This window comes from Euphorbia lathyris, chromosome 9 (genome assembly GCF_963576675.1).
Source record: "Euphorbia lathyris chromosome 9, ddEupLath1.1, whole genome shotgun sequence".
NCBI classification, from domain to species: Eukaryota; Viridiplantae; Streptophyta; class Magnoliopsida; order Malpighiales; family Euphorbiaceae; genus Euphorbia; species Euphorbia lathyris.
The window spans coordinates 69,067,407-69,088,955 of record NC_088918.1 but is presented as its reverse complement, the minus strand read 5'-3'; the positions used below and the strand labels follow the sequence as shown (position 1 = coordinate 69,088,955).

Below are 21,549 nucleotides of genomic sequence, written 5' to 3'. Positions count from 1 at the left end.
TTTAATCAATGTTATCTGTTTTATTTTAGTTTTCATATCTTACAAGTTATGCTGCACACAAGGTTGTAAAAAATGCTAGGCGTTAGTAGGACGGACAAGACTTTTGGAGATTTGTATTTTTTATTTGTTAATTAACAAATTGTTATATAAAATTCAATTAAAATATATATTATACTATCTAAAAATAATATGAAATTATTTTATCTAAAAAATAATAATATGAAATTATCGGATATAGAATAGTTAGTATATCTGTAAAAATGTGTAAATATAAGTATTTTAATAATAATATAAAAGTGAATAATAATAATAATTAAAATGTATAATAGTATTTTATTTATCGGCGGCTTAGATGGCATTGAGGTGGTCTAGACTGTTAAAAATTGTTTGGGATAAAGAAGTCCAGAGGGACTAATTAAAAATAACTGGGGCGGATTTTTTGATTGTGAACACTTAGGTGGTCTTGTTTTTGAACAGTAACTACATGCGAATTTTGATTTTAAAGCGTTTCAACGTTTGAAATTGTTCCGTCGTTTCAACATTGTACCAAATTTTTATGCGTGAATCTCAATATGTACTTCAAGAACCATAAGACTAATTTTGTACTTTATCACGTCATACAAAAGGTTGGAAAGAATGTGCAAGAAAAATATAAAAACAAAATATTTTGCAGTTATAAGCTCCTTTGCACTATAAAACAAAATAAGTTTAAAATACTTTGTAGTTGAAACAAGTGTGAAGACAATAATTTTTGCAAGACAATTGTTTTTGCAGTTCATACAATCCCTTTATGTAGTAAAAGCAACTGCGAAGAAAATTGAAATGATTTATATGAATTTGCGTCGTGGTTGCTTCTAGAATCTATGAAATTATTTTCCTTCTGAAATAAAAGGATTTCTAACATTCAAACACGTAAATACATCCCAAATAAAGTTTCTAATAACTTTCTAATCATATTAAGATCTTAAATAATTAGAAAACTAAACCCCAAAATCGCAAAAAAAAAAAAAAAATGTAGCAAAAATCGCATCAAAATTGCACAAATCAGCTAGTTAACTTTGAAGGTGTCTAGTTTGATAAGAGGTATTGTAATGGATCTAAACAAAATAAAGAGGCATTTTAATTGGGTCAGTTTTATAATTTATCCTTTTTAAAATCCCAAAAATGTAAGGATTTAATTATAAATTTAGCCTTTTAAATATAAAATGGATTTTTGTATTTTCTTTAGTCAAATGCTGACAGATTGAAGTTGAAAACTTTCCATCTCTCATCAAACAGATGCTTCTTCATAAGAAAACAAAACAAAAGAAGCAGAAGCTGTGTGTGGCACAGGCAGGCAGCAACTAATTTCAAGCTTCTCTCTCTCTTTTAAAGAGCCATAAAAATGGTCACATCTCTACTCTTTTCATCTACAATCCCTCTCAAGTTTTCTCACTTTCCCAAATCATTTCCACCTTCTCTTAACTTCAACAACTTATGTATTCCTCAACGATTATCTGGGAATTCCCAATGTGGATATGGAAGAATTATATTCCATTCAAAATCAGCCTCAATTCTCTCTCCAAAGGCCGTCTTATCTGAAATTCCTAATCAGAATCAACAGTATCCGAAAGTGGCTGCTCAATCAACTGGACCCATTCCGCCTACCCAGCTTATTCAAGTGGTTGAGACTGCCGCTAAGACCGGTGCTCAGGTCTAGTTTTCTTCTCTTTCTCTCTAATTTCTGGCTATGAGATAAACCCAATTGATTTGTTAACCCAATTGATATAGAGAATCCTATTTAGTTTGGTTAAATTGATATTCTGGGTACATTCTCTTAATGAATGTTTAGAATCCTATTTAATTTGGTTTTCTAATTAGAATAGATATAGAAATTTATATTTTAGGCCTATATTGGTTGCTTATTTATCTGCACCAAAAGTTTTGATGTGATATTGGGATATGTATATATGTGAGCTTTTGAGTGTAATCAGTTATCATGAATTTGAGAGTTACAGACTTGGTTAAAAGCATGAGATTTTCTACTTCCGGGTTACTAATGAATTATGTGCTCTACTTAACTTGTTCACCCGTGGATGTAGTAAAAAAATAGCTGAACCCCCTAAATCTCTTGTTCTTATGATTGTAGGCTTAATTTCCTGTTCCTCATACTAAGCTTGTTAATTCCTGCTGTGCGGATTTAGCGAAAGATAAATAAACGAGAAATGAAAACACAGATTTACGTGGTTCATCAACGTTGTGTTGCCTAGTCCACGGGCAGAAGGAGAATAGCTTTTATTAAGGAGGCGGAAAATCAGAATTACAGATTAGGGTTTACATAAGAGAGTAATTATAGTACTCAATCTATCCTAAACCGACTTGGACCCCACGATGTCCGCACGATGTCGCTTCCAAGTAGAAAACCGAAAACCAATGCTAATCCAAATAGGAAACAAGATATACCATCGGCCCCCGTTGCTTCCTGTCGTAGTGTGTTATACAGATTCAAGGCATTACAACAATTCCAATTGCTAAAAAGTAGTATTCAATTGGTATAAGAGACTTGGTTAGGTCTTAACACATTCGTTTGAATGTCTTGATTTAGTTTCTCCAAAAAGAAATGATTTTTTTCTCTCTTTTTATTTCACTGATATGATGCCAACTCTTGGATTGTTTTGTCTGACATTAGTTGCTTTCTTGTTCTTCCATTCCATTGCTATGTAAAGGCAATCGATGGACCTGAATTTCATGATTATCAATTGTCAAATTTTGTTTTTGATTCAGGTGGTGATGGATGCAGTGAATAAACCCCGTAATATCTCATATAAAGGACTTACTGACTTGGTGACTGAGTAAGAACCCACCAAACTTTTCAAACCCTGTTAATGATTTCCTGTAAAAAGTGTAAAATTTTAATCTTATAAGAGCAAATTGTATCACTTTCATGATTTGTAAAATATGAATCTGCTATTTTCTTCATTTGTCACATGCTTGGATTAATTGTGTATGCAGATGTGCTTGAGTCGATTCGAAATATGAATACCAACTAGTATTTCTTTGTTTTTGTACTTGTTGCTATTTTCATAATTAATTAATTTTTTTTTTTCATTTTCTGCCGATTAAATTTTGTAGTTCAGAGAATTGCTTCCTTATCTGTTGACTAATAGGTTACTGGAACACATTTAAGCAGACGGTTGTGGCTTTCTATTTTGAACAATGCAATAATATTTGACCCAAATACTAAAGTATTTAACTTTCTTTTTCACTTATAGTCAGGTTGAATAGTCAAATGATAATAATTGATAAGAATGGCAATTCCTATCTGTTGTGACTTTATTTTGCGTTTTAAGATCTTCTTCGGGTAATTGTAATAATACTCTCGATAAATCATTTGGTTAGAGTTGCCAAAAACAGTTTGATGGTGTGGTGACAACACTTTTGGGTTTTGACAATATGATCAGTGGTTTCTTTTTCAGAAGTATCTTTTGATACAATGCCATATTTGAGCCGAGCAGAGCAGATAATAAAGTACTTCAGAATCCTGTATTCATGGCCTTCTGTCTAATCAAAGCATCCACTCTTACTCAAGTACTCAAAATCAGGGGTGTCAATTTCTGATACAATAACACGATTTTTATAGAGACAACTCAACTAACATGACCAGTTTGATACGACTATCATTTTTGGTGCATTTATATAATATATACAACAACAACAAAGCCTTAGTCCCGAAATGATTCGGGGTCGGTTAACATGAACCATCATATAAAACCGTGAAATCAAGTCGTGTCAGCGACACAAATTCGCTCCCTCCACTCCGTCCTATCCACTACCATATTTTCCTCAATTCCCACTAAACTCATATCACTCTCGATCACCCTCCTCCAAGTTTGCTTAGGTCTTCCCCTACCCCTCACCACTACATCCCTTTGCCACTCTTCGGTTCTCCTAACCGGCGCATCAAGTGCTCTACGTCTCACATGGCCAAACCACCTTAGTCGGTTTTCTCTCATTTTATTCTCAATAGATGTGACCCATACTTTTGTCCTAATTATTTCATTACTCACCCGATCCTTTCTCGTATGACCACACATCCATCTCAACATACGCATCTCCGCCACCGACATCTTATGGATGTGGCAGTGTTTCACTGCCCAACACTCCGTACCATATAACAATGCTGGTCTAATTGCCGTCCGGTAGAATTTTCCCTTCAATCTATTAGGCATGCCGGGGTCACAAAGGAAACCCGTAGCACTCTTCCACTTCGACCAACCAACTTTAATCCTATGAGCAACATCTCCATCTACTTCTCCATCCGTTTGGATAATAGATCCTAAATACCGGAAGCAATCCGAGGCCTGAACAACTCTCCCATCTAGGGTGATTGTCCCTGCCTCCCTACTCCTATGGCCGCTAAACTTACACTCCAAATATTCTGTCTTACTTCGGCTCAACTTAAAGCCTCTAGATTCTAGAGTTTGTCTCCATAGTTCCAACTTCCTCTCCACTCCTTCTTTCGTCTCATCAACCAACACAATATCATCTGCAAACAGCATGCACCATGGTATACCATCTTGAAGTGAACTTGTTAGTTCATCCATAACGATGGCAAAAAGAAATGGGCTTAGTGCGGAACCACGTAAAATATAATATATAGCACAGCATGATTATGACGAGCCAACTGAGTTACCACTCCTACTCAAACAACTAATCCTTTTCTTTAACTGGTTGTCATACATTATCTCAATCCTTCCTCACATTTTAATGTTTCCATATAAGTCCAAATTGTTTCTAATCTACTGTGATACTGAGCCATTTTTGTATTTCTTCATGTTTCCTAATAACTTATAGACTACACCAATTTTTAGTCTATCTTTCCCTGATGTAGTGTTGATGCTGATTTTGTCGATATATACCATAAATTTTGATTGACACTGCATGAACATTAATTACTTTTTCTTTGAAACAAGTTTTATGGTGTTCTGTTTGAGGGAAATTGGTCGTCCTTGTGTTGCACACAGCTGTTTCTTGGGAAGCTTTTCACTGTCTGAAGTTACTCCTTATATTTCTTTTTTCCATTCATTGCTAGAATCTTTTCGATCTTATACTCTATACATCTATGTTGGACATGCTCGTATTATTACGGTTTTCTCTATGTTGAAATTTCCCATATTGTTTGAATACTCTCTTTAGGTGCTGCCTTCACTTTTCTTCAACTTCCTTGCTACGTATATGGCTGAGTTTTGCGTTGTCGTGTTGCAATCTGCAATATGATCTTTCTTTTTTTCAAACATGACCAGTTAGTACTTGTATATAAGGAATATAGGTCGAATTGGTCATGCAAGTTGATTTAGGCCATGAATTGTACATTTGCACGGATTCCTTATTTTTGGTCAAATGGTTCAAATATTTATAAATAAGACCACACTGTGATACAAATTCAAATCTCCTAATTTTTTCAACGGGGAATTTTCCGTACTTTGTGTGGGTAATTTGCAATCAGAAACAGAAACTATACTTGTTTGACCCAAAAATGAAATTTTAGAGTAATTTGTTCGATAAAAAATTGAAAACAATTAGACGTATCTCAAAAGTTTGGGGGACCATATGATTTTTAAATTTTATTCCTTTCAAGGTTTATCATATCCATCAAATTAGGATAGTCTTTCAAGTCACACTTCTACATTTCAATAATTTTAGTTTGATCTTGTTGTTAATTTCCTTTTCAATATCTTCTTCGGAAGGTGGAACTTGAGCACCAAAAATAACCACAGCCAGACACCTCTACTATATTTGACCCAGTGGCATCTTTCTCTGTCCTTCCCATCCAAAAGTCACAGTGGTTAACTTCAATTTCTTCTACTAGGTACTCTTCGATAACGCTTCACATTTTTATCCATCATGAAAAGTAATTTTGGAATGGTTTGTCATTATTAAGGCAATGAACAAAAGTTACAGTCACGTGTTAGTTTGCTTTTCTGGTGTAGTGTACTATATATCAGTTGGAAGATAATCTCCATTGCTTGCCTCTCTCTTTGGCTCCTTCAACAATCTTCCGAATTTTCAAATATCAAGTGTTATAGAGAACAATCTGAATGTGTATGCATTGTGAATGGATATTTGGAATGAAAACTTTAGAAAGGCTTTCGTGTAATGAAGTTGAGAATTTTTCATAAGCTAAACAATGCATATTCTGAGCAGGTTTTCCTTTTCTTAGTTCTTCAATTATAGCCTCTAACTATTATTTGAATAGTCTTTGAACATACACATCATATTTGGATTGTTTTCTTCAATGTGAATAAAGTGAGGCAACATATATTTTTCTTGTATGAGGAAACACTTGCTTTAAGATGATTAAGTTAATTAATATGTCATTAGTTGCATCTTGCATGATTAATTAATCAGATCCTGTGACTAATTCCCACAAGATTAACATTATGAATGCAAATTTTCTTGCAGCACCGACAAAATGAGTGAGGCTGCAATCTTGGAAGTTGTTAAAAAGAATTTTGGGGATCACCTCATTCTTGGGGAGGAGGGAGGAGTAATAGGAGATAAGTCATCAGACTATCTATGGTGCATTGATCCCCTAGGTTTGTCTCTTCCAAACCTTTACTGATTTCACAACATGTGGTCCACGTGCTTGATGAATTTTGTATACTTATGGTTAATTCAATTTATTAAGAAAAAATAACGAGATTGTTTTAATAGTTGTATGTATCATAAATATATTATCTAGTGTGTATCATAATATGACACTAAGAGTTCAAATCTTACAGAAATCATTTTTATTACTTGTTAGAAAATGCTATCTGAATATGCAATTCTTTTGGCAAATGGAAACATAAAAGGAATATAAGTGAAGCGTAACCAGATAGAAATAGCTTAGGCCATTGATTGAGGTTGACCCAAATACAAGGCTCAAACTTATCTCCAATTGCTTTTGTTGATAGCTTCACACTCTTTCAATGTCCTGTGGATCTCTAATCGTTAATATGGTATTACAATAATTTAAAACTCAACAGCTGAGAGATTTTAGGTTAGTTTCCTGGTGTATTTGGTCTGCGTTACCTCCGGCCAGGTTTGCATTAAATTACTTGTAACTTATAATGTTCAAGCAAGATTGGAGAAGGGACAGATATGAAGAGGCTCCATCAATATTCCCTTATGACGAATGTGGCGAATTAGGTGTATTTGACGGGAATGATTGGAGAAAAAGGGAAGTTCTCACATCTGGTATAAAATAGGGACTCATTCTTTGACTCTTCCAGAGGAAGCCCTTCATCATGCCTAAATTTGGATCCACCATTGTTGGCTCATTGAATTTAGTGGTGACAATTTACTGCATTGGTCTCATTAGTTTGGATATACATCTGAGAAAAAATTGAGTACTTCCAAGGAGAGTAGAAGACACCTGAAGAGAGGACTTCACTTGTGAAATGAAAATATTATTATAGAATAGATTTTCCTTGTTTCTTTTCCTTTATGAAATCCTCTATAACTATTATTTGAGAATGTATGGTTGCATGCTATGTATTTCTCAATCGTAATTTTGAGCGTGTTTATGCACGTAGCTCACCTGCATTTCCATGTTTCTTTTCTTCCTATGTAATATAAATATTGCCTCCTTGATGCTTTTGACTTCGATTTGCCTCCAAAGTATTCAAATTAATAGGACCACAGAAAAGTAGGAATGTTTGCTTAGACCAGTCGTCCAAGTTCTATGACTTACTGCGTAGTGTTCGTAGCTATCCAAACCTTTTTGCTTCCTCAAATGGTAGTTGAGGACCCATCATCTGTACCTCTTTTATAAGTTCATGCTTCATTATTTGGAACCTGAACTAATCTTTCTGCTTGGCCCACTTCTGCTTCCTTTGATCTCTAAAGTCGCACCAGTGATTAGGTATTGAAATGAAATCATAGATGTAAATTGATAGTTCCAATTATGTGTATCATGAACCAATATATCTTCATTTGTTTGCATGCCCATTACTTATTTCATTTAATTTAATTTGCCATTCAAAGATTCGTGTGCATAATCAACTGACTTTTATATTAACGGCTAACAATCATTCTGTTTATCTTACAGATGAATTGAACAAAAATTAGTTGTTTCTTTAACTAATGTAAATGGAACAACAATAGCAGTAATATGGGATTTTGAGGGCATCTAATTTGATTGGTTTATTCTGATAATTAATGTGTTTGTGTGTGGTTGGAAGAAAAGAAAGTGCAGTCTTTGCTATCAATATCATACTTAAACAATGTCATAAATATGATAATCCATGCCTCATCCGTATTACGTATAGTTTGGGTAAGTATTAAGCTAAATAAGACAAATACTCATATAATCGTTCAAAATTTTCTTCATATAGGTTAAACCAGTGCTCTTAGGTTAAAATAAAATCTAAAAGATCAATAGATATTGTCATGGAACCAATTGAACTAAAAGCTCAAGCTGACAGTTAAGGGTCCACTTCATATTAATAGCTGACAGATATCAAACTACATGTTACTATTGCTAAATTATTGCTTTTCACTTGCTTCTCCCTATCTCGGGTGCTGAATAGAATATTCTTTATGGAAATTTCAGAATCGAACTAGTCTGTTAATTCATGCTTTAATGGGCATAGAGTATAGTTCACCTCATGACCTCTTAGGAATCCCACTATCATGCAACAAACAAGAGGTACTCATTTTCATAAAATTTGCTCCGATTTTGTCATTACCATATTTTTCAACCTCATCTTTCTGGACAATTACTCAGGGTTGCTTTTTTCCATTTGTCATTCATGTTCACATTTCTACAATAAATTTAATATATCTTGTGGCACATGTTGTTATCTTGTAAGTTTTCATATATGATGACCTCTGTTTTGATGGTTGCATGCATATATTTGCATAAAATTTCCTTCTCCCTTGTTTTTTTTGTGCTTGCCCTTCTGGACTTTAGCAGGTATGAATTCTTATGTATATCTTATTGCTATTTTTGTAGATGGAACAACAAATTTTGCTCATGGTTATCCTAGCTTTGCTGTTTCTGTAGGCGTTCTTTTTCGAGGAAACCCTGTTGCGGCTGCTGTGGTATGATCATACAACTTCAGTATTTTGCTTTCCTAATTATTTCTACATGGTATCAGGATGATTTTGTATCCAAAACATTTTCAATTTTTCAGTTCCTCATGCCACCCCTTTCATTAGACTTAGATTTACTAGTGTAGTATGTGAAAACCAATCAGTGTAAAGTTGTTTTGAAAGCAAATAAAACAAACGTCATCTAGCGGGCAAGAATCAAAAAAGAAAAAGTAAATAAACTATAAAATCTTAAGAGAAAGAACAGGGTCTAATATTATAAATTTTTATGTTAGGTGGAGTTTGTGGGAGGTCACATGGCATGGAATACACGGATGTTTTCTGCTACCGCTGGTATGGAAGTTCTGATTGATATGATTTTGTTACCTTGTTATTTTGTTTCTTTGTTGTTGAATTGCTTCTCACTGTTTTAGGTGGGGGAGCATATCTAAATGGGCAAAGAATCCATGTGAGTCAAACTGATAAGGTGAGGGGTCATATATGTAATCGTCTTGAGCCATGTATTCTATCACATTTAATCAATACTTGCTGAAACATTAATTACATACTCTATTATATGATTCCTTTACGAGGAAACTCATCATTTGAGCTTCCTTACATCACACTCATCCATCTACCCGTAAAATTGCTGTCATTATCACTTCCCCATCTTTTTTCGTAGAAAAAAAACGGTCACAAGTGAAACGTATATAGATAAATAAAGGAACAAAAGCAAAATGCTGATTTCCTTGATGTTTTCTTCTAGGGGATGTTAGTACTTATTCAATACTTTATGGTTTCTAGTCATAGATCAAGTTATAGAACAATGTTATAGCCGGACCTTTTATTTATTCAACATTAATATTTATAGAGACAGTTAATATAGACTAATGAGACATTGAACTCAACGGTCCTAATTCTTAAAGGATTTGGAATTTGAAAAAAAAAAAAAAAACTGTTGCCATTATAAACCTAAACTCGAATTGAAGATTCATTGATCTGGGCATAATGATGGATAGTGCTAATCCATTTCAACAGCTATATAGTCTTGCAACCTGCTTAAAAAACTTTGAACTTCCTGTTTCCACTTGAGCAAAATAGGCCTTGTTTGATAACCCACTTAATGACTTAAATTAAAATATTAAGCACTTATTTAATTTAAGTGCGTTTGATAATAATTATTTTTCCACCACTTAAATTAGTAAATTAAGTGAAAAAAATACTTATTTTGGTAAGTCAAAATATTTAACTTAACATTTTAAATTAAACATTATCAACTAATATTTTTATAATAATTATATCACTCAATACTTTCGGTACTTATAATATTCCGCACTTAAAATTCAGTACTTATTTTTTCAGCACTTAATTTTCAGTTTTATCAAACAGCACCTAACTTGATATTGTTTGGATAACTCATTCAACTTGTTGCTCCTAACTGCGGGGCCAAACCGAAGAATGCATTGCTGCTTGAAATCTTCTAAAACCAATTATGAATCGATCCTGCCCTGCCCCTGCACAATTTTTCTTTATGAATTGAACGGAGTGGCGAGAAAGAAGAGGCATGTCCTAGCTATATTAGCAAATCAGAATTGTGAATGTAATATGCTTAAATTGTCTACAAATAGTATGCCTGATATTTTTAAAATTTTTCCCTATTCTGTGTCAATTCACCTTGTCCTTTTAAAATCTGTATGTTTCATTGATTCACCTTCTGTTTTTTAGGTGGAGCGATCACTTCTTGTTACTGGGTTTGGATATGATCATGATGACGCATGGACTACGAACATTGAGTTATTCAAAGAATATACTGATATCAGCAGGGTATTTTCTTTTCCAATTTTCTGCTTTAATTAGATAATGTTTTAGCCAAGCACTATAAATTATGCTCATTCTTTCTAGCTGTCTCTTACTAAATTATTTGTATAGGGTGTGAGAAGGCTTGGGGCTGCTGCAGTGGACATGTGCCATGTCGCTCTAGGAATTGTAGAAGCTTACTGGGAATACCGTCTAAAGCCATGGGATATGGCTGCTGGAGTTTTGGTAAATTTATTGCTCTTTCCAGTTGCATTTTCTTAATATGCAGTTACATTTTCTACCACAATTGAAGGCTATGAATTATCTTAGTGTGACTGTTAGTAAATTGCTTGAATAGACTTTGGCAATAGTATAGAAAAAGTACTGTGTTTGTGTTTGGTGATTGTTAATTGCAACACAACTGTTATAATATTTTCACCAATCTGCTTAGTTGACTCAATTTTCATATAATATTTCGGGATAAGGTGCAAAAATATCCTTAACGTTTAGGTAAAATTGCTCTTAACTACCAATGTTAGGGGTAAAATTGCACCATTTTAGACGTTAGGGGTAAAATTGCTCTTGACAGTAAACGTTAGGGGCATTTTTTCACCTTATCCCTAATATTTCACACGCGAAAATCATTAGTTTCTCCGCTTCTACAATCTTGGAGAATATTAGTTCTTCTCTACCCGATTGGCAATCATCTCAAGGCAGTTTAACGGGTCTCCTTACTTACGTGCTAATTTCTGTCGAAATTGGATCAAATGTGATTGATTGCTTGCTACACATCAGGGACCAAATGGGATTCATTGCTATACGCCAGGGTCAATGTCACAGAATAATATGTAAGGGAAAACACAAACATTTTTTTATAGGTAAGGGCCAAATAATACGTTGAGCCAAGTACTTTGTGTTACAAGATCTGACACTTGAAGGATTGTGGTTTGATTTATACCGAACAAATACGTGTATTTCCATTTGTGCAATAGCTAACTTTAGTTTTGTCAAATTGCAAGTTATTGCAGTTGAAACATAAGTTAAAGAGAGAAAATAGTTTACAGTTACAAGTAATTTCAGTGTTTCAATTGTTAATATTAGTATTGCTTAATATGCCTTTTCAATTTCCAATCAGATAGTAGAAGAAGCTGGTGGTGCAGTAACTCGTATGGATGGTGAAAAGTTTTGTGTATTTGATAGATCCGTTTTGGTATCTAATGGTGTGATCCATAGCAAGGTTAAGAATTTCTCTTTAAAAACACTCTCTCATTCACTTGTCTCCATGTTTCTTTTCCTTACTTTTAGTTATCAAAATTGAGATAATGTACTAATTCCTTTTACATTGCAGCTTTTAGAGAAGATTGGAACGGCGACCAAGAAATTGAAAAGCAAAGGAATTGACTTCTCATTGTGGTATAAGCCAGAAGATTACAACACAGATTTTTGAAATGCCTTGGTTATACTCTCGTGTGTTACGTCATAGCAGCAAGCAGGTACAGCATATCGTACCTTTTGTTTTTCTATACTGATATATGTGATTAGTTTGTGAAAATATCTGCAAATTCCTTTTCTATTTGAGAAAGTTCTAAAGAAAATTTTATTCTTTCTTTAACTAATGCATCCAAGATTTTAATGAATATATCAGTAATTTGTCGAATTTTGTGTTATGTAAGTGAACTTCTTAAGGACTGTTGATTTTGGAACGATTACAGGAGGCGGTGAAGGCTTCACTTTCGAGAAAGCATCATCCGGACTATGAAGAAGTATGCTAACGAACAAGACAGGACTGAGAGCAGAGCAAGAGTAAGGTATTAGCCTCTCTAATGCAATATGTAGAGAATGATGCTGATAATGCAAGAAAACGTAGCATTACGTCTTTGGACCGATTTCATTAAATAATAAATATGCAATTGTTGAAGAAGCACTGAACCCAAAAGCAAAAGTCTGATAGCTTTTTATTGTTTCTAACATCAATAAGATCAATATGTTGTTAATTATGTCTATATCATTTGATATAGTGTAGAAAGAAATGATTTCAATAAAGGGGAGACTCCTTCCATCATAGCTGATTTTGGATTTCAAGTGTAAATCACACAATAAGGTCACAGAAGTTCATTTTGTCACAACAAAATAACACATCTTTGATATTATACTGAGAAAGTCGCATAGATGGTTTTCCAGCCACATTCTCGCTGGAATTGCTAACATGGACGCTTACTCAAGCAAACCTGTCAATTATTGTGTTCGAGTCATGTCATTTTTGGGTTCGTGTCAAAATGAGTAAACCCAAACCCAACCCAAAATCTTTCGTGTCACAATTGTGTTAACCTGTTCGGATGAGCATGTCAACCCTAATTCAACCCAAAAATTTGCATGTCGGTTTCGTGTCTACCCAAAAATGACATATTACCTGCTAAACAAAACCCAAACACTAAAATTGCTATCGATTTCGTGTCGTGTAATCGGGTAGTGTGAATTTTTGCCACCTCTATCGATTCCAGGTATATTCACCTGAAACCATGTATGCAGCATACAATTTGTTCCATCAGTCTCTCTTTCTCTCTTAACAGAATATATCATTTTAATAATGAGACTTAGCTTTTAGGATAAAATGGAACATCCATGTCAGCAATTCAGTGAGAATGTAGCCGGAAAACGTTTAATGTGACTTTATTGATACAATATCAAAGATGTGTTATTTTATTGAGACAAAATAAACTTTTGTGTTCTTATTAAAACATTGTCCAATCATATCTGACCATCTCTATGATTTACCCTGGATTACAGTGGCAAGTCTAAGATCGACTTTTGGGTCGAATTGTTAGACCTTTGAGAGTGAGTCCTTTCTTCCATTTACCACCCTCATATTCAAACATGGAGATTTCTATCTCCCCAACATTTTCCGGTGAAGTAACGAATTCGCCGGCCGGGATTTCTATCCATTGACCTCTAGGTTTTGTCAATAGATTTTCTTTATGCAGTTGCTTGTTTCCATTAGGAAGGGTGAGTCTGAAATTGACTGGATCTTCCAATCCATAAGCAGGGTCTTTGAGCATTAACACAAATGCAACTTCATATAATACATTTGGAGTCAGCTTTATTGTCTCAAAATTTCCATGGACTTCCAGCCAGCATACATTCATTAGATCAGCAACTTCTACTGTCACATTGCTAAATATCCAACAGACAATTCTCATATTAGGATCCATTTATAAACACAAGAAACTATCGAGTTGTTCGTTAGAGTAGTTAGGAGCTTCTTCCCTTTAAACAACGTCTTAGATTTGACTAGACTTATTCGTGGGATGAGCCTAAACAGGTTGACCTGTAAAAATTCTAGCCCGGGCATAGTGCACCAAATATTTATGTGGGTTCGGGTAGACTCGAGCCTTGAAATTGATTGCCAAGCCCAACCCACTTATATATTCTTTGTGAAAATTTTAAATTTGTACATATATGGGATAAATTACACCCATGGTCCCTGAACTTTATCCATTTTAACACTGTAGCCACTGAACTTCAATTCTTAACGGTATGACCAGTGAACTTTACACTTTTTAATACCGGTGGTCACTCAACGCCTCAAAATAAATTTTTTTGAAGATTTAATGATAGCCTAAGGAACTTTAATTCTTGGAAATTTTCGTTTTGAGGTCATTTAGGTGGTGTTCTTTTAGGAAAGAGAAAGTGAATTTTTAGAGAGAAAATTCCAAAAAAGGTGATTTTGGAAAATAAAAAATGTAGTTTCATGGTAAATGTCGTTCTGAACGACCTTAATTCTTGAATATTTTCATTTTGAGATCATTAACGGTCATTTTGAGGAGTTAGTTAAAGTTGAGTAGTCATAAGTGTTAAAAAGTGTAAAGTTCAATACCATTAAGAATTGAAGTTCAGTGGTCACAATGTTAAAATAGGTAAAGTTCAGTGGCCATGAGTGTAATTTACCCTACATATATGATACATACTTAAGAGAGATGAGTACAAACATAAATCTTATGGTTTTGTGCATTTGCAAAAACGTCCTTGTGGTATAAAAGTTTGTAAACACGGATTTGATTTTTCATCAATTTGCAAAAATAAACTTTTTGGTAAAGGCTATGCTTACTTTATTTTTAACAAAGTAAGCCTTATTTTGTGTGTTTTCACCATTGGATTAATTTTATGCTCCATCATCTAATGGTGAAAACACACCAAGTAACGGTACTTTGTCAAAAACAAAGTAACCATAGAAGGCACCAAACTTTTTCACTAACATGGTTAGTAAATAAGGAAATTTTAACCATTTTATCATTTTTTTCTGCTTTAAAATACATTTAAGGAAAAAAAAAAACACCGAAGTCTTTGCAAACTTTTAAACTACATAACTATCTTTTAGAAATATACAAAACCACAATGTTTATATTTATACTTCGAACATCTAGGCTATTTAGGCCACATAAAATATATGTTTTTGCGTGCACCCCGTTGAATGTAGACCTAGATGGGCTGGGTAGGCACCCGGATACAGGTCTAGGTCTGTCTGAGTCTTGTTTGGATGGTTAAATACCAAAAGAATCAGAAAAACAAGAAGAATGTTCCTATTATTATTATTACCTTGTCTCAGATAGGTTATGCCAGTGCCAGAAACGATTATCTTCAGACCAAGTGATTGAGAGATCCCTCGCATACAAGAAGAAGCAGTTCGCGTTGCTTTTCTTTTCAACCCAATATTTCTGCAGTGAAGGAAGGAAGAATTATTCAAGAAAAACACCAAAATTACCACATATTCAATTCTTTTTTCCAAATCGCAATTTTCGAAGATTTCTTTCTTTCTCCTAATCAAGATTTAAGGTCGCTTTGAATACCATTTTCATCAGCTCTACAATTGAGGGTAAAGAAACTTTTATGTTAGTAAATTGTAAAGTTCACGGACTTTTATCTGTGATTTTGAAATTTGAGGAGTCGTAACTATACTTTATCGTTCTCTGGCAAATAAATAAACAAACAAGTCGTAATAGAGAAAAAGAGAGATGCCTTTTTGTTTTGGGTCAAGAAAATTCCATTGCAGAGTTGATCATAAAGCTTCTGAGAAGAAGAAGTGTCCAGTGGTGAGTCTGCTTCTTTAATGATTGATTGATAGTTACATGGGAGCTTCACTTCTATGGCTATGGCTGTGTTTTTTTGGATATTGGTTTTGGTGTTTGTCTGTGATTGTGATTGTGATTGTGTAGCCTCCTCATCTTCAGACCAACTTGCTCCCATATCTTCTTCTTTTCTTTGCATACTCTTCTCAAACTATGCAGCTCTTTTTATAGCATCAAAACATTCCATTTTACTAAATTTATGACGCAACAATACAATCTACAGAGATAAACACTGACAAAATTATCATTTTTGTTGCCTTTATATCATATATATATATATATATATATATATATATATATATATATATATATATAAATTTCATAACATGTCATAATATGATCACACTTTGTGATATTCCTAAATTTATTCATTATCTTCATTTAATATTTTTCTCCTTTTTGGTAATGGGATCTTATTAACCCATTGAGTTCCATTGTTAATTTCTTTTTGATATTTTTTCAATAAAAGGATAAGTTCAACCCATAACTGATACAGATCGGTTTTGGAATGAGTTATTTTTAATTGTAAACTAACAAAGATGTTTTTCTCTAACTAAATTAGGAGTGAATCTCGGGTTTACGGTCTAAATCCGTAGGAAAATCATAGATTCCCTTATTGTTGAAGGTTAAACACAACAAAAGTTTCAATGAAGAAGATGACAAATTGTATTTGATAAAGTTGAGTATCCTTACAAATAAAGAAGCTTATATACCTCAACAAAAAGAAATGCAAAAGACTAAATAGCTTAACTAGGGTTACAATTAATAAAGAGGGATAAGGGGTAGAGTTGGAAGAAAATGTTAAAATGACATTTAGGAAATTAAAACAAAAGTACAAACAATAAGGTTAAAATTATGAAGCACCGATACTTCCCGGAGGTCACCGTACGCGTATCCGGTACTCCGGGTGTGGGGATTCGGCGGGATACGTACGGGACACGCCTGGAAAGTATCCCCTTTTTTCTTTTCTTTTTTAAATAAGGGGATACGCGGGGACACTTCGGGGACACGTCGGGCATACTTTAGGGGTTTTTTAAAAAAAAAACTTTGAAAGTATAAGGTTTTTTTTAAAACTCAGAAAATATAAGGCACGAAATTGATTGAATCCTAAACTAAAATTGAAAATCTCTCCTGTGCGATGCGATTGAACCCTAACAAAATTGAAATTCCTAAATCTTTTCCCTCATCTGGTCGAGTTCTTCTGTTCAGTGGTTATGTGCAATCAGTTGTCTTCCTCGATTGCTTTGCTGAAGTCGATCCCTCTCATCTGGCCGATTTGCTTTGATCGAGTTTTTCCTCTCATCTGGTCGATCTGCTTTGATCGAGTTTTTCCTCTCATCTGGTCAATCTGCCATAAATTAATGACTTATTAGTTAATATTATAAATGTTATTTGTGGTTTTATAATGACTTGAGAGTATTATTTGTGATTTTATAATGACTTTATGAATAAGATTTGTGATTTATATATTTATGTATCTTTTTTTTATAGAATATTTGTGTATCTTTTAAATTTTCATTATAAATGGTATATATTATTAATTATATATAAAATTTGCTATATCCCCGCTGTACCCGTATCTCATATTTTTTAGAAATGTCGTTTGCCGTATCTGTACGTGTACCCACACCCGTATGCGTACCCGTATCGGTGCTTCATAGGGTTAAAATGACATAATTGTAATTAAGGGATGTAAGTAATTGTGGCAGTCTTCATCCCCTTGTCCCCTAACCTTGTGTGTCTTTTTCTTGTTGACTGAAAAGCTGATCCGTTGTCGCTGAAAATCAATATTCCGTCGCTGAAAGGAAACGCATCGTCATCAAAGGTGAAAGCCACTTCGCCCAGCTCTCAAACTTGAAGCCGCATGGCGTGTGGGACATATCACATGCCATGTGGAGGCAATTTTGGCCAATTCTGGCCATTTGCCCCAATCGGCTGATCCCACCTCGTATCTCGTCCAATTCGCCGATTCCTTTTACCACGACTCATGAGAAAATGCTCTGCATCAATAACATTCTACAGTGGTTTTTATAAAATTGACTCTAAACTGTGATTATATTATTATTGTACGTGCAATTTACCAAAAAATTTTAAATAAAGTTATTAATATTATTCGGGGTAAGGCATATATTATATTCCTCTGGCCAACAAATGGATTTTGAAACTTTGATAAACTTTCACCTTTATTCTCTGAGTTTCATCACATTATCAAGATTGCTTGTCTTGTCTGTCTGTCTTCCTTTTCTTTTTATTTTTCATTTTCTTGATAAAAATTTTAAGGGAAAAATTTAAAAAAAAAATTACAGTTTCACAATTTAAGACCTTAAGACTGTTGGTTTTTTTTTTTTTTTTTTTTTTTTTTTTTTTTTTTTAAGAAAATGACTTCTGACAAAAAAAAAATTCTATTTGCAAACTCATAACTATCATCATAATTTAAAAAAAAAATACTCATGATTATTATCAGAATTTAAAAATATAATTTCAAATATTTTATTTCATAAAAAAACATATATCACAGAATTCTATTTACAAATTTTAAATCATATACTTATAAATAAGACAAATTATATGTATTTTTTAATTATTTACGTCGAAATTTACTATTTTTCTAATGAAACAACTACATCTAACAAAAAAAAAATACTTGAAAAAAAATTATACTTATTACTGTGTTATGCTAGACGTATAATATAAAAAAAATGAGAAAATAACCTAATGAAAATCTGAAGAATTATATATTTATTTAGTACAAAGTAACAAAAATAAATGAAGGAAAACATAGTTTATTACATAATTAATGAAATTACAAAATGGGTTTGATTTTGACACCAGCAAGAATGATACCACCTTTCCACCAATCAGTTTCAACTTCAAACATACCAAATTCCAAAACCCCATCTTTCTGAATTGTAAAATCTCCACCATTGATTTCATGCCATCTACTTTTCTCATTATTATCTCTAAATAATTCAAGATTATGGCTCTTAATCTTTTCTTCTCCATTGAATTTCAGCTTGAATTTTATTGCAATTGAATGCCAGCCAAATGCATCTTCTCTAAATTTTACCATATACAATATTTCCAACTTTCTTGGACAACTATTTTCCAATCTTATAGGTATTTTCCCTGTTACTTCAATCCAGTTTACCTGAAGTAGCACTGCTCCTTCTTTGCACCCAGTTAACCTGAAATCGGGACTCGGTAGCGTTAATATGTTGTTGTGTCATAATCGTATTACGTGATATACTTGCATCATATAATAAATAATCATATCAAATGGGGAGTAAATTGCACTGATTGTCACTTAACTTTATGGTTAGTTTAAAAATGTCATCCAATTAAAACCGTTCTGATCCTTTATTAGAAAAATTCCTAATTCTCCTTTTAAAGACGTATAACATGAGATTCATGTGATAACCATATGTATGCCATGTCATAACTAAAAAAAATAAAAAAAATATATTTTGTCTGTCATGTAATAGTTTCAAACAGTTAATTAAATTAAGGGTAAAGTTCAAATAAAACCCTTATGGTTTCACTAATTTTCAGATAAAGGACTGTGGTTTACTTTTTGTCAAAACGAGGACTGAGGTTTTCAATTTTAGCAAAATAAGGACTTTTTCGATTGATACTATTAAAATCACCCTTAACAACTTCAAAAATGACATATTTTAAGAACTGCTAATATTCTAAGCAACTTTAATTCTTCAACTTTTTTATTTCGAGATTATTTAGATGATGTTTGGTAAAGAGAGAGAAAGTTAATGTTTAGAGAGAGAAAGATCCACAAAAGATGATTTTCTAAAATCGAAAATGTAGTTCCATAGAAAATATGATATTGAACAACTTTAATTCTTGAAAATTTTCATTTTCAGGTCGTTAAAGATAGTTTTAATAGCATTATTAAAAGTGCGAAACCTCAGTCCTCGTTTTGACAAAAAGTAAACCACAGTCCTTTATCTAAAAATTAGTGAAACCACAGGGGTTTTATTTGAACTTTCCCCTTAAATTAATTAAATAATTGTTGTTATCGGACTGTCTTGTAATACGTAAAAGTCAATCATTTTCAATGTGAGTGTCATTCACTATTCAAATGGTTTTTTTCTTTTTTGTCTCAAATAGCTAGAATGACTTTATTAAAATAAAAATGAAAATTTATTGACTTTATTGAAAAAAATAAAGTTCTTTGACTTTTTTTGAAGCTAACTTCAAACTTTGATAACTATGAGTGCAATTAACTTATAAAAAGGTTGTTTCTATAAATTGTATTGCTATATTAAAAAAGTTTTATCGTCTTATCTGAAACTAATTATGATGTATTTCTATAAAATGGAAAATGTGCTATTTATGTAATAAAATAAAAATAATTTTATCTTAATATCTCTTTATTTTATTTTATTGTACTAAATAATTAGATTCAGAAAATTAAAATTAACTCGAGTGGATAAGGTTTCAAGACTTTCGAGTTTAAGTTTTAATATATATATATGAGAGAATCCATTTAACTAAAAGATATTTGATAGACTCAGATCGAGTAATTAGATTAATTATAAAAAATGAAAAAAAAGAGAAATAAATATATAATTATTACCTTATATCCTCTTCTGAAAGTTTGATGAACTGCCAAAAACGGGGATCATTTCCCCATATAATATTGAGACCCTTCACTCCAATCTTATACGATCCTCCTTCACCATATTCCGAAGACCCATCCTATATTACATTAATTACAACAAAATTTTATTTCCTTTTTCATAAATTTAACATAAAAATACGATGATAATTTGTCGAGGCAGACGAAATGGAGGTACATGATCCATTGTATCTTCCTCATCAAAATGCACCCCAATAGAGATGGTTCCAACCTGCTATTTTCTGACAAAGTCAGGAATTCACCTCAGGTGGATCAGACAAGTGGAGTTACTTAGAACCACCCATCTTTAGAATGTTCTAGAAGGTTGGGATGTTATGGAACCCCGTACTCTCAGTCTTCGTGGTCGTGACTACCGACAATGTGGGAATATTTTCATGAAATAAAAACAAAAATGGGGAGAATTTTGAATTGGAAAACAAGAATTTAGCCAATAAATTGTGAAAGACATTATTTAAAGACTTACACTTTTCCAATGAGGAAGATGGATACCATTCCTATGATCACAATACTCCTCCATCTTGATCTTCTTGCTTCAAGGATGTTAATCAAATCTTCCACTTTTGTCATATATATATATATATAATGTCTACTAAAGACATTATTAGTAAATTTTATTTTAAGTTAATCTTAGATACTTCAAAAGCTAGGATTGTTTATCATTGCAAATCACTTTTTCTACCTCTTCAATCTTTTTAGCTTTTTTTTTATTGATGTTTTACTCCACCACCGTAGTGTTCATTAGACACTGAATGACTAAATCAATGCACTGTTATATCTAGATATATGCTTATTAAATATAAGCTTTAGAATACTTTGGATCTCCACCATATGATTTTAATAAATAAAGATCTAATATTAAATGATCAAATTTGGTCATTTAGGTATAGATAAACATTATTGTTTACTCCAAACAGTAGATAT

The 21,549-nt window shown here is 32.9% G+C and overlaps 3 protein-coding genes across 3 annotated transcripts; 1 reads left to right on the top strand and 2 right to left on the bottom strand.

Moving 5' to 3' along the window:
• Positions 1-1,245: 1,245 nt before the first annotated feature.
• On the top strand, positions 1,246-12,848 carry LOC136205699 (phosphatase IMPL1, chloroplastic). The gene is made up of 11 exons (XM_065996417.1): positions 1,246-1,693; positions 2,764-2,831; positions 6,442-6,575; positions 8,978-9,066; positions 9,351-9,408; positions 9,489-9,541; positions 10,780-10,878; positions 10,984-11,097; positions 11,987-12,088; positions 12,200-12,344; positions 12,564-12,848. Exons 1-10 carry the CDS (start codon positions 1,385-1,387, stop codon positions 12,296-12,298), a joined length of 1,125 nt encoding a protein of 374 aa, XP_065852489.1. The 5' UTR covers positions 1,246-1,384; the 3' UTR covers positions 12,299-12,344; positions 12,564-12,848.
• On the bottom strand, positions 12,701-16,192 carry LOC136205700 (protein PHLOEM PROTEIN 2-LIKE A1-like). Its single transcript, XM_065996418.1, has 3 exons — positions 15,865-16,192; positions 15,445-15,563; positions 12,701-14,022 (listed from the first exon to the last, which is right to left on the bottom strand). Exons 1-3 carry the CDS (start codon positions 16,111-16,113, stop codon positions 13,647-13,649), a joined length of 744 nt encoding a protein of 247 aa, XP_065852490.1. The 5' UTR covers positions 16,114-16,192; the 3' UTR covers positions 12,701-13,646.
• A 2,495-nt stretch (positions 16,193-18,687) lies between these two features.
• On the bottom strand, positions 18,688-21,186 carry LOC136207055 (protein PHLOEM PROTEIN 2-LIKE A2-like). Its single transcript, XM_065998315.1, has 3 exons — positions 21,092-21,186; positions 20,566-20,687; positions 18,688-19,159 (listed from the first exon to the last, which is right to left on the bottom strand). Exons 1-3 carry the CDS (start codon positions 21,143-21,145, stop codon positions 18,778-18,780), a joined length of 558 nt encoding a protein of 185 aa, XP_065854387.1. The 5' UTR covers positions 21,146-21,186; the 3' UTR covers positions 18,688-18,777.
• Between the last annotated feature and the right edge of the window lie 363 nt (positions 21,187-21,549).